We start from the raw sequence: 13,099 nt of genomic DNA, 5'->3' as shown, positions 1-13,099 counted from the left end.
AGGGATCCTGATAAAATACGAAATACTAAATGCTGCTTTAGCACTAGCTAATAGGGATCCTGATAAAATACTAAATACTAAATGCTGCTTTAGCACTAGCTAATAGGGATCCTGATAAAATACTAAATACTAAATGCTGCTTTAGCACTAGCTAATAGGGATCCTGATAAAATACAAAATACTAAATGCTGCTTTAGCACTAGCTAATAGGGATCCTGATAAAATACTAAATACTAAATGCTGCTTTAGCACTAGCTAATAGGGATCCTGATAAAATACTAAATACTAAATGCTGCTTTAGCACTAGCTAATAGGGATCCTGATAAAATACTAAATACTAAATGCTGCTTTAGCACTAGCTAATAGGGATCCTGATAAAATACTAAATACTAAATGCTGCTTTAGCACTAGCTAATAGGGATCCTGATAAAATACTAAATACTAAATGCTGCTTTAGCACTAGCTAATAGGGATCCTGATAAAATACTAAATACTAAATGCTGCTTTAGCACTAGCTAATAGGGATCCTGATAAAATACTAAATACTAAATGCTGCTTTAGCACTAGCTAATAGGGATCCTGATAAAATACTAAATACTAAATGCTGCTTTAGCACTAGCTAATAGGGATCCTGATAAAATACTAAATACTAAATGCTGCTTTAGCACTAGCTAATAGGGATCCTGATAAAATACTAAATACTAAATGCTGCTTTAGCACTAGCTAATAGGGATCCTGATAAAATACTAAATACTAAATGCTGCTTTAGCACTAGCTAATAGGGATCCTGATAAAATACTAAATACTAAATGCTGCTTTAGCACTAGCTAATAGGGATCCTGATAAAATACTAAATAATAAATGCTGCTTTAGCACTAGCTAATAGGGATCCTGATAAAATACTAAATACTAAATGCTGCTTTAGCACTAGCTAATAGGGATCCTGATAAAATACTAAATACTAAATGCTGCTTTAGCACTAGCTAATAGGGATCCTGATAAAATACTAAATAATAAATAATGAACACAGTGGACATACAGATGTAGGATCTTAATTTAAACCAGTTTACTAGAGGATGAAAATAATGTGGATTATAATTATTTCATATTTTCGTTAGGGAAAATCAAGTCTGAAATTTCAAAGTGGAAATTACAAACTTCAAAAGCCTTTTTAAACCTAAAATACATTACACATTTTACATGTCCTGCATTGCATGAAGGTTCTCCTGCATCAATGTGATCAAATTAAGATCCTACATCTGTATGCATATACAATGCACACTAGAAGGGGAGGAGTGAATGCATGCCACATAGATGGTCTGGTCTTGATGATAACTAAGTGTGCATCCCAAATGGCACCCTATCCCCTATGTGCCCTGATCAAAAGTAGTGCACTATATAGGGAATAGGGTGCCATTTGGGACTGGTCTTGATTAATACTGTGTCATCAGACATGATATCCCTTCTAATAGCTCCTTGTGACAGAGTCAGGTAACCTTGGTAATGGAGAGCACTATTAAGAACATGGCTCCTTGGCCACACGTATAACCAACGACTCATCAGCCAATCACAGAAGCGGTAACTACAGACATTTAATGATGCACTTAACCCACACAGAACAGGGCCTGTGTTAATTATGTCCATGTAATCCATGTAAAACTGTTATCAGTGTCAATGGATGCATCCCAAATGGCACCCTATTCCCTATATAGTGCACTTCTATATCAGCTACAGTATACCATGGTAGTAGCAGTAGCATGTGTGCCATTGTAAACATGCTGTATCACAGTTTCGGCTGGAAATACTACTTTATAATTTGTTGAGCAGTTGGCTGGAACTGTTTGGGGGTTAAGATGTGTGGAGTTCATGAACCCATAAAGTACACAGATGTACAATGCAATGTCTTTTTCACACATATCTGGTTCGGTGAAGACAGCATGCTTCCTAAACCTGTATTCTTTAGAAGTGGTGTACGTACATCCAGTAACTGTCAGGTTGACTCTGAGACTGGGGGATAGACAGTGTTAGTTTAGAGGTAATGTAGAACATCCAGTAACTGTCAGGTTGACTCTGAGACTGGGGGATAGACAGTGTTAGTTTAGAGGTAATGTAGAACATCCAGTAACTGTCAGGTTGACTCTGAGACTGGGGGATAGACAGTGTTAGTTTAGAGGTAATGTAGAACATCCAGTAACTGTCAGGTTGACTCTGAGACTGGGGGATAGACAGTGTTAGTTTAGAGGTAATGTAGAACATCCAGTAACTGTCAGGTTGACTCTGAGACTGGGGGATAGACAGTTTTAGTTTAGAGGTAATGTAGAACATCCAGTAACTGTCAGGTTGACTCTGAGACTGGGGGATAGACAGTGTTAGTTTAGAGGTAATGTAGAACATCCAGTAACTCTCAGGTTGACTCTGAGACTGGGGGATAGACAGTGTTAGTTTAGAGGTAATGTAGTACATCCAGTAACTGTCAGGTTGACTCTGAGACTGGGGGATAGACCGTGTTAGTTTAGAGGTAATGTAGAACATCCAGTAACTGTCAGGTTGACTCTGAGACTGGGGGATAGACAGTGTTAGTTTAGAGGTAATGTAGAACATCCAGTAACTGTCAGGTTGACTCTGAGACTGGGGGATAGACAGTGTTAGTTTAGAGGTAATGTAGAACATCCAGTAACTCTCAGGTTGACTCTGAGACTGGGGGATAGACAGTGTTAGTTTAGAGGTAATGTAGAACATCCAGTAACTGTCAGGGTACAGAAAGTAAACTAATTAATGAAAGAATAATACCTGCAAACTGCTGATTGCACCCACAGTTTTATTGTGCAACATTTGGACTCGCGGTGAATCAACAGTGGCTGGTATCTACAGTGCCTTCGGAAAGTATTCAGACCCCTTGACTTTTTCCACATTTTGTTAGGTTACAGCCTTATTCTAAAATTGATTAAATTGATTTTTTCCCTCATCAATCTACACACAATACCCCATAATGACAAAGAAAAAACAGGTTTGTAGATTTTTTTGCTAATTTATTAAAAATGAAAAACTGAAATATCACATTTACATAAGTATTCAGACCCTTTACTCAGTACTTTGTTGAAGTACCTTTGGCAGCGATTACAGCCTTGAGTCTTCTTGGGTATGACGCTACAAGCTTGGCACACCTGTATTTGGGGAGTTTCTCCCATTCTTCTCTGCAGATCCTCTCAAGCTCTGTCAGGTTGGATGGGGAGCGTTGCTGTACAACTATTTTCAGGTCTCTCCAGAGATGTCCAATCGGGTTCAAGTCTCCGGCAGGGCCACTCAAGGACATTCAGAGACTTGTCCTGAAGCCACTCCTGCATTGTCTTGGCTGTGTGCTTAGGATCCAGTTGGAAGGTGAACCTTCGCCCCAGTCTGAGGTCCTGAGCGCTCTGGAACAGGTTTTTCATCAAGGATCTCATGTACTTTGCTCCGTCTCCCAGTCCCTGCCGCTGAAAAACATCCCCACAGCATGGTGCTGCCGCCACCATGCTTCATCGAAGGGATGGTGCCAGGTCTCCTCCAGACGTGACACTTGGCATTCAGGCCAAAGAGTTAAATCTTGGTTTCATCAGACCAGAGAATCTTGTTTCTCATGGTCTGAAACTCTTTAAGTGCCTTTTGGCAAACTCCAAGCGGGCTGTCATGTGCCTTTTACTGAAGAGTGGCTTCCGTCTGGCCACTCTACCATAAAGGCCCGATTGGTGGAGTGCGGCAGAGATGGTTGTCCTTCTGGAGGTCCTTTCATCTCCACAGAGGAACTCTGGAGCTCAATCAGAGTGACCATCCGGTTCTTGGCCACCTCCCTGACCAAGGCCCTTCTCCCCCAATTGCTCAGTTTGGCCGGGCGGCCAGCTCTAGGAAGAGTCTTGGTGGTTCCAAACTTCTTCCATTTAAGAATGATGGAGGCCACTGTGTTCTTGGGGACCTTCAATGCTGCAGAAATGTTTTGGTACCCTTCCCCAGATCTTTGCCTCAACACAATCCTGTCTCGGAGCTCTACGGACAATTCCTTCGACCTCATGGCTTGGTCTTTGCTCTGACATGCACTGTCAACTGTGGGACCATATATAGACAGGTGTGTGCCTTTCCAAATCATGTCCAATCAATTGAATTTATCACAGGTGGACTCCAATCAAGTTGTAGAAACATCTCAAGGATGATCAATGGAAACAGGATGCACTTGAGCTCAATTTCAAGTCTCATAGCAAAGGGTCTGAATACTGAATAAATAAGGTATTATTATGTTTTTATTTTATTTTGCTAAAATGTCTAAAAACCAGTTTCACTTTGTCATTATGGGATATTGTGTGTAGATTGATGAGGAAAATTGTTTTTTTTAATCCATTTTAGAATAAGGCTGTAACGTAACAAAATGTGGAAAAAGTCAAGGTGTCTGAGTATTTTCCGAATGCACTGTATCTACTGTTTCTATCTTCTATCTGGATTATCTGCACCTGTCTGAATGTCTTTCTTACTGAGGGTGTCCATGACTGTAGTCATAGTGAGACGATGCCTTAGTGGAGATCCTGCTATCCTTTCCTGTCCATTCATGTCCTTTCCTTTCATTTCCTGTCCTATTATTTCCTGTCCTGTCCTATTCTTTCCTGTTCTGTCTAGTCCTGTCATGTCCTGTCCTGTCCTGTCCTGTCCTGTCCTTTCATTTCCTGTCGTATTCTTTCCTGTCCTGTCCTATCCTGTCCTGTCCTATCTTTGGTATTTTTGGCATTTTATTAGGATCTCCAGGAAGTGCAGCAACTACTCTTCCTGGGGTCCACACAAAACATGAAACATGACATAATACAGAACATTAATAGACAAGAACAGGACATAACTACATCCATTTTAAAAAGGCACAAGTAGCCTATGCTAGACAACCATTTTCAAGCCACAGATTTTCAAGCAGATTTCAGTCAAAACTGTAACTCTGCCACTCAGGAACATTCACTGTCTTCTTGGTAAGCAGCTCCAGTGTAGATTTGGCCTTGTGTTATAGGTTACTGTTTTGCTGAAAGCTGAATTAATCTCCCAGAGTCTGATGGAAAGCTGACTGAACCAGGTTTTCCTCAAGGATTTTGCCTGTGCTTATCTCCATTCCGTTTCTTTTTTATCCTGAAAAACTCCCCAGTCCTTAACGATTACAAGCATACCCATAACATGATGCAGCCACCACTATGCTTGAGAATATGGAGAGTGGTACTCAGTAATGTGTTGTATTGGATTTGCCCCAAACTTAAGACTTTGTATTCAGGACAAAAAGTGAATTATTTTGCCACATGTTTTGCAGTATTACTTTAGTGCCTTGTTGCATGTTTTGGAATATGTTTATTCTGTACAGGCTTCCTTCTTTTTACTCTGTAATTTAGATTAGTATTGTGGAGTAATTACAATGTTGTTGATCCATCCACAGTTTTCTCCTATCACAGCCATTAAACTCTGTAACTGTTTTAAAGTCACCATGGTGCCTCATGGTGAAATCCCTTAATAGTTTCCTTCCTCTCCAGCAACTGAGTTAGGAAGGACGCTTGTATCTTTGTAGTAACTGGGTGTATTGATACACCATCCAAAGTGTAATTAATAACTTCACCATGTTCAAAGGGATATTTAATGTCTGCTTTTTTTGTTTAAAAAAACCTCCCTGGTCTTTGTGGTTGAATGTATCATTTGTGTGGTACAAAAAAACTAAAGCCCAGGGACTATGATATCTTAATCTGGCCCTGTCTATGCAGTAGAGCAGAGAACAAACAGGAAATGGAATAGTGTCTCCCCCTTAGCAGGAGAAACCAGAGTCTATCTTCTTGACTTGTGTTAGTCAGCGTTAGTCTCTGTTTGGTAAATATCTTGGCTACAAAGACTTTAACATGCTTTAGACAGCATTGGTTGCCATGGTTCCAGTCCTGTGTTGTGATGTTCCAATGTTACAGTTGCAATCTCTTCAGGAGGAAAGTATTCAGGAGGAAAACTTACAGGAAAGACAAACTACTTGTTTTTTTGTTAGACTTTTCTTGTTTTTCCCCTAGACCAGTCAACATTTGCTTAATCATCATGTTTTCCTGATTATCCATGCCTGTTGTATTTGACAACCCTTAACACAAAATGACAGCAAATCATGGTTCAGTCATGCATTGTTTCGAATACCAGCTGCAGAGGACAGGATTGAAGTGTATACTCGGGTATTCTAATTGTTTTCCTGCACAAATGAATGTTGGTTCCATTTTCTGGGAACACACGTTAAGCAACAAATGAATTGATTTACACATAAACCATCAGACAAACAGATTACTGATGACAAGAATAAACAAAACACAAACAAAGATATTCGATTGTTATGAATTATGCATGAGTTCTACTTTGTTTGGACAAGCTTGTTGCCAAGAAACCAACTTCTATTTTGTCAATTACAGTCGCTGTCCCATTAACTCTTTCAGCCGACAGTAGAAATACCACTGGGCCTGAATCTATGTGAACAGCTCAAATTATTCTCAAGAGACCAGAGAGTTGTGTGGCCCCTGATTCAATAGAAATTGAATTTGGTTGAATGTGCTTTCTCTATTTTCTTATCTGCCACTGAGTGGAGAAGAGAGCCCATTGCTCTCGCTGTGGCTCATATTACAGCAGAAGCGCAGTGCAATATTCATATTTGAGATTTATTAAAATTAAATAGCAGCCATATTCAATTTACAAAATGGGGCTTCTGAGAATAACGGACGCTATTTTGTACTGGAAGATGTCAAATATGAATTAAAATATGTAGAATGTTATATATTATCCCACCTTGATCAATACAGTATGTCACCTATGATAGATACTGTATACCCCAGCGGTACAACGTTAAAATGACCTAATTACAACAGGATTAAAACCCAAACTGGTTGAAATATGGTTCAAATAACGTCATTGTGGTCAATTTTCCCCACCGGAACATAGATATATTAGCATGCGGGGTAAATGTAGGCAAACAACCCTCAAGTGTTCATTTATATGTACTACCATAGGCCTGTACTGACAAGCATAATCACATCATCCAACATCATCGTTTTTTACTTCTGTTTTCTCCTGCATTGTTTTTCTATCTGACTGTTTACGCCTCTGGTTAGTTCTAACTAATGTCCCTGTCACCCACCCTCACTGTGAGCATTGTGTGGTAGAGGGAGAGGATGGTGGGGGACTACACCTGGGCTGAGCTGTCCTATAGGTGTGCCCCAGGGAGAGGGAGGGAGAAGGTGAGGGACTACACCTGGGCTGAGCTGTCCTATAGGTGTGCCCCAGGGAGAGGGAGGGAGAAGGTGAGGGACACAGAGAGAGAGGATGAGGGAGAGAAAGGAGGAGGGAGAGAGAGATGGAGAGAGAGGGAGAAGGGAGAGGGAGAGAGGGAGCATGAGCGCAAGAGCGAGAGAGAGAGAGAGAGAGGAAGAGAGAGGAGGAGAGAGCGAGACATTCCACTCCTCCACCTGTGCTGTGCTGTCCAACAGTTGTGCCCTAGGTGGCATCAAGGCAGCTTCACACAGTGAAACACTGAACACATGGGGCCTCTACCCTGGATAAAGTTGTTGCCTCTCAGCAGGATAGAGACACAGGATAGAAGGATAAAAACACAGGATAGAAGGATAGAACACACAGGATAGAAGGATAGCAGGATAAAACACACAGGTTTGAAGGATAGAACACACAGGATATAATGATAGAACACACAGGATAGAAGGATAGAACACACAGGATAGAAGGATAGAATGATAGAACACACAGGATATAATGATAGAACACACAGGATAGAAGGATAGAACACACAGGATAGAAGGATAGAATGATAGAACACACAGGATAGAATGATATAAGGATAGAACACACAGGATAGAAGGATAGAACACACAGGATAGAAGGATAGCAGGATAAAACACACAGGATAGAAGGATAGAACACACAGGATAGAAGGATAGCACACACAGGATAGAAGGATAGAACACACAGGATAGAAGGATAGAACACACAGGATAGAAGGATAGAAGGATAGAACACACAGGATAGAATGATAGAACACACAGGATAGAAGAATAGAAGGATAGAACACACAGGATAGAAGGATAGAACACACAGGAAAGCAGGATAGAACACACAGAATAGAAGGATAGCAGGATAGAACACACAGGATAGAAGGATAGAATGATAGAACACACAGGATAGAATGATATAAGGATAGAACACACAGGATAGAAGGATAGAACACACAGGATAGAAGGATAGAAGGATAGAACACAAAGGATAGAATGATAGAACACACAGGATAGAAGAATAGAAGGATAGAACACACAGGATAGAAGGATAGAACACACAGGATAGCAGGATAGAACACACAGAATAGAAGGATAGCAGGATAGAACACACAGGATAGAAGGATATAACACACAGGATAGAATAATAGAATTATAGAACACACAGGATAGAAGGATAGAACACACAGGATAGAAGGATAGAAGGATAGAACACACAGGATAGAATGATAGAACACACAGGATAGAAGGATAGAACACACAGGATAGAAGGATAGAACACACAGGATAGAAGGATAGAACACAGAGGACAGAAGGAAATAATGAGTCGTGAAGAATAATGTTTCTGAAAGCTGGGAGGGAGTCCTTGTGTCTCAATCTACGAATAATAAGAATGTTGTAAATGTTTCAGAAACAGATGACAGGAACTGTATATGGGATATATAGTAGTTGACGTTATCTGTTCACATTCTTGAATTTAAACGTTGTACATATGTAGGATCTTAATTTGATCACTCTTTTGTTACTGAGAATGTTACTGCACAGCAATAAATGAGAACTTGTAGTGTAAAGATTGTAATTTCCACTTTCAAATGTCAGACTTGATATCAACCCCTACAAAAATGTCCATGAATTATAATCCACATAATAATTAACATTCCCTGTTGCTGCAGCATTATTATTCTTGCTGTAGCAAACTGGTTCAAATGAAGGACCTACATCTGTATGCTATCTAGTCCTTTCAGTTGAGGATTAAGAAACCAGAATAATAAAGCAGGTTAAATTAAATAGAGATAAAATGTGAGTCTAATGTATGTAATGATGGTATCGTTTTTGACGCACAACGTGTAAGGAACAAAGAACACAAGGATCAAAGAATGATGGCATTGAAACCAGCTTCTATCAAATCACTGAGTTCCTTGATCTTCCAACGGCACAAATGATCTTTCAGTCGATTGACCATTATCAGTATGCTATTACGGCTGTAATACAATGGCTGAAATATAACACAGAGGACAAAAGATGCATTCAAAACCTACATTAAATTTCCTCTGGCCTTCGCCGCTTATTTTCTCATACAATTGCTGGATAATACTTGCCTGTAGTTTAATCAAATACAGGTACTCTGTATGGGAAATAATAGGGGATTGGTAATTTAATGTCACGATGTCCCCTCATTTCATTATACGTCGTAAAGGGAAGAGACTGAGTCCCTATTTACTATAAAGTGCCCAGGCTTTGGTCAAAAGTAGTGCACATTAAAGGGAACAGGGTGCCATTGGGGATGCAGACCCAGACTTAATTCCCCGATGTTATTTGGAAGATGTATTCCTTTCATCTGATTTTAATCTTCATACGCTTTTGCCTCATTTTTCTGGTGAAGTAATTGTCCTCAATTCCCCTTCCACAGGATGGCGGGCCCAGCGCTAGCAATTTCAGAGTCTATGATAGTCTGAATGCATTTTGTGTAGGATTGTGTACAGTACACTTTGCCAAGAGTGAGCACCCTTGAACCTCTTAGAAGATGGACAAAACAGTGTTTTCATCTTCAGCGCATTTAGCATATAGAAATCTAGTTTATATCGATATAAATTCCATACATAACATATGCATCAATATCAGCATGGATTAGAGAAGAGCAAGAAGGAGAGAAACAGCAGAAAGGGAAAGCTTGTTCACTTACATGACGGTGCTATCCCACAGTGCACAGTAAGGACTCATGGTTCCCTGCATTACCAAGAAGAAGGGAACATGCTTTAAAAACCTTGAATCATTGTTAGATAACCACAACAAAATGACCAAAGCCTCAAAGATAGTACTATCTACTCGTAATTATCCAAGAATAACACACTAAACAAATTGTTGTTTTAACTAACAGCTTTAGATTGCAGTTCAGGGTTAAAATGTAGAATGCCAAAAAGAATTGGTGGCAGTTTCACTTTGAATCACTTTAGCCTCATTAAGCGTTGAAGCACCCAACAATGGCTACAGCCACACGTTTAGAGTGCATTAGTCAACAAACAATGGGAGAGTAATTGGTTCAATAATTAATTTGCAGGCGCCCAGTGTAGCAGGCGTGTCAGGAGAGAGAGAGAACGAGAGAGAGAGAGAGAGAGAGAGAGAGAGAGAGAGAGAGAGAGAGAGAGAGAGAGAGAGAGAGAGAGAGAGAGAGAGAGAGAGAGAGAGAGAGAGAGAGAGAGAGAGAGAGAGAGAGAGAGAGAGAGAGAGAGAGAGAGAGAGAGAGAGAGAGAGAGAGAGAGAGAGAGAGAGAGAGAGAGAGAGAGAGAGAGAGAGAGAGAGAGAGAGAGAGAGAGAGAGAGAGAGAGAGAGAGAGAGAGAGAGAGAGAGAGAGAGAGAGAGAGAACACTGGCATTACGCTATGTCCAGATAATTGCAAGGACAAGCCCTCTTTACAACCCTGGCCTTTTTGTTAATGGCCGAGATAAAGCCGATGGTTCAGTGGTGTTGTCCAAGGTGATACAAAGCAGCCTGTCATTGTCAGAGCCCATATATTTACACTGATGTCCTCCTGATTCAGATCTGGGCCTGTATTTATCAAGCGTCTCAAAGTAGGAGTGCTGATCTGGGGTCAGTTTTGCCTTTTAGATCAAAATGAATTAGGTTAATATGGACAGGGAGGACCTGATCCTAGATCAGCACTCATACTCTGAGATGCTTTGTGAATACAGGTCCAGATATACAGTATCTGCTATGTACAATTCACTTTTGTGACCGTGTTTTAGTGTGGACCCAGTTACATGGATTGCTGTCATGTAACTGGGTCCAATGTACCAGTTACGCAATTAGCTGATTGGATAGCTATTAAACATCTGCCTTCTCTGTATCGCTTGAATGCCTTTTCAAGAAGTGGAGTCTTGGGCAGGTGCTCACAGTGTGAGGTCATTCTTGCACTCGATTAATTAAAATGGAAAATGAAAGATGAATAATATATAGGTCCTTACGTTGGCCAGGTGAGCCAGCTCGATCTCCAGGTGTGACTCTGTTATCCTGGGCTCTGGTCTCAATGTGACCGCGATCACTTTGGAGCTCACTGCCGTGTGGTTCCTGGGTGGAAAACAGAGGGATGATTGGAAGTGGTGTCACTTAGGCGCTGCTACACAAATACAGTATGTTCAATCCCACTTTAAACAAAGTAGATCTTATAAATAAAGGCTTCATAAGTACTACACTGCTCAAAAAAATAAAGGGAACACTTAAACAACACAATGTAACTCCAAGTCAATCACACTTCTGTGAAATCAAACTGTCCACTTAGGAAGCAACACTGATTGACAATACATTTCACATGCTGTTGTGCAAATGGAATAGATAACAGGTGGAAATTATAGGCAATTAGCAAGACACCCCCAATAAAGGACTGGTTTTGCAGGTGGTGACCACAGACCACTTCTCAGTTCCTATGCTTCCTGGCTGATGTTTTGGTCACTTTTGAATGCTGGCGGAGCTTTCACTCTAGTGGTAGCATGAGACGGAGTCTACAACCCACACAAGTGGCTCAAGTAGTGCAGCTCATCCAGGATGGCACATCAATGCGAGCTGTGGCAAGAAGGTTTGCTGTGTCTGTCAGCGTAGTGTCCAGAGCATGGAGGCGCTACCAGGAGACAGGCCAGTACATCAGGAGACGTGGAGGAGGCCGTAGGAGGGCAACAACCCAGCAGCAGGACTGCTACCTCCGCCTTTGTGCAAGGAGGAGCAGGAGGAGCACTGCCAGAGCCCTGCAAAATGACCTCCAGCAGTCCACAAATGTGCATGTGTCTGCTCAAACTGTCAGAAACAGACTCCATGAGGGTGGTATGAGGGCCCGACGTCCACAGGTGGGGGTTGTGCTTACAGCCCAACACCGTGCAGGACGTTTGGCATTTGCCAGAGAACAACAAGATTGGCAAATTCGCCACTGGCGCCCTGTGCTCTTCACAGATGAAAGCAGGTTCACACTGAGCACGTGACAGACGTGACAGAGTCTGGAGACGCCGTGGAGAACGTTCTGCTGCCTGCAACATCCTCCAGCATGACCGATTTGGCGGTGGGTCAGTCATGGTGTGGGGTGGCATTTCTTTGGGGGGCCGCACAGCCCTCCATGTGCTCGCCAGAGGTAGCCTGACTGCCATTAGGTACCGAGATGAGATCCTCAGACCCCTTGTGAGCCAATATGCTGGTGCGGTTGGCCCTGGGTTCCTCCTAATGCAAGACAATGCTAGACCTCATGTGGCTGGAGTGTGTCAGCAGTTCCTGCAAGAGGAAGGCATTGATGCTATGGACTGGCCCGCCCGTTCCCCAGACCTGAATCCAATTGAGCACATCTGGGACATCATGTCTCGCTCCATCCACCAACGCCACGTTGCACCACAGACTGTCCAGGAGTTGGCGGATGCTTTAGTCCAGGTCTGGGAGGAGATCCCTCAGGAGACCATCCGCCACCTCATCAGGAGCATGCCCAGGTGTTGTAGGGAGGTCATACAGGCACGTGGAGGCCACACACACTACTGAGCCTCATTTTGACTTGTTTTAAGGACATTACATCAAAGTTGGATCAGCCTGTAGTGTGGTTTTCCACTTTAATTTTGAGGGTGACTCCAAATCCAGACCTCCATGGGTTGATACATTTGATTTCCATTGATAATTTTTGTGTGATTTTGTTGTCAGCACATTCAACTATGTAAAGAAAAAAGTATTTAATAAGATTATTTAATTCATTCAGATCTAGGATGTGTTATTTTAGTGTTCCCTTAATTTTTTTGAGCAGTGTACATAAAGGCTTCATAAGCACTACATAAAGGCTTCATAAGCAT

General features: G+C 41.6%; 1 protein-coding gene across 1 annotated transcript in view; it reads right to left on the bottom strand.

The window, feature by feature from the left end:
* adgrb3 (adhesion G protein-coupled receptor B3) overlaps positions 1-13,099 on the bottom strand; it is a gene marked incomplete at its 5' end in the record, with an annotated part of 302,913 nt that overhangs the window by 96,035 nt on the left and 193,779 nt on the right. Inside the window, 2 exons of the mRNA XM_084170757.1 lie at positions 9,973-10,016; positions 11,252-11,354. Coding sequence (XP_084026883.1) covers positions 9,973-10,016; positions 11,252-11,354 — 147 coding nt within the window. The remainder of the gene's footprint in view (positions 1-9,972; positions 10,017-11,251; positions 11,355-13,099) is intronic.

Source organism: Coregonus lavaretus (genome assembly GCF_964263955.1).
Source record: "Coregonus lavaretus genome assembly, chromosome: 1".
Classification (NCBI taxonomy): domain Eukaryota; kingdom Metazoa; phylum Chordata; class Actinopteri; order Salmoniformes; family Salmonidae; genus Coregonus; species Coregonus lavaretus.
Note: the sequence above shows the minus strand (reverse complement) of the source record. Positions and strands in the feature narration are given on the sequence as shown.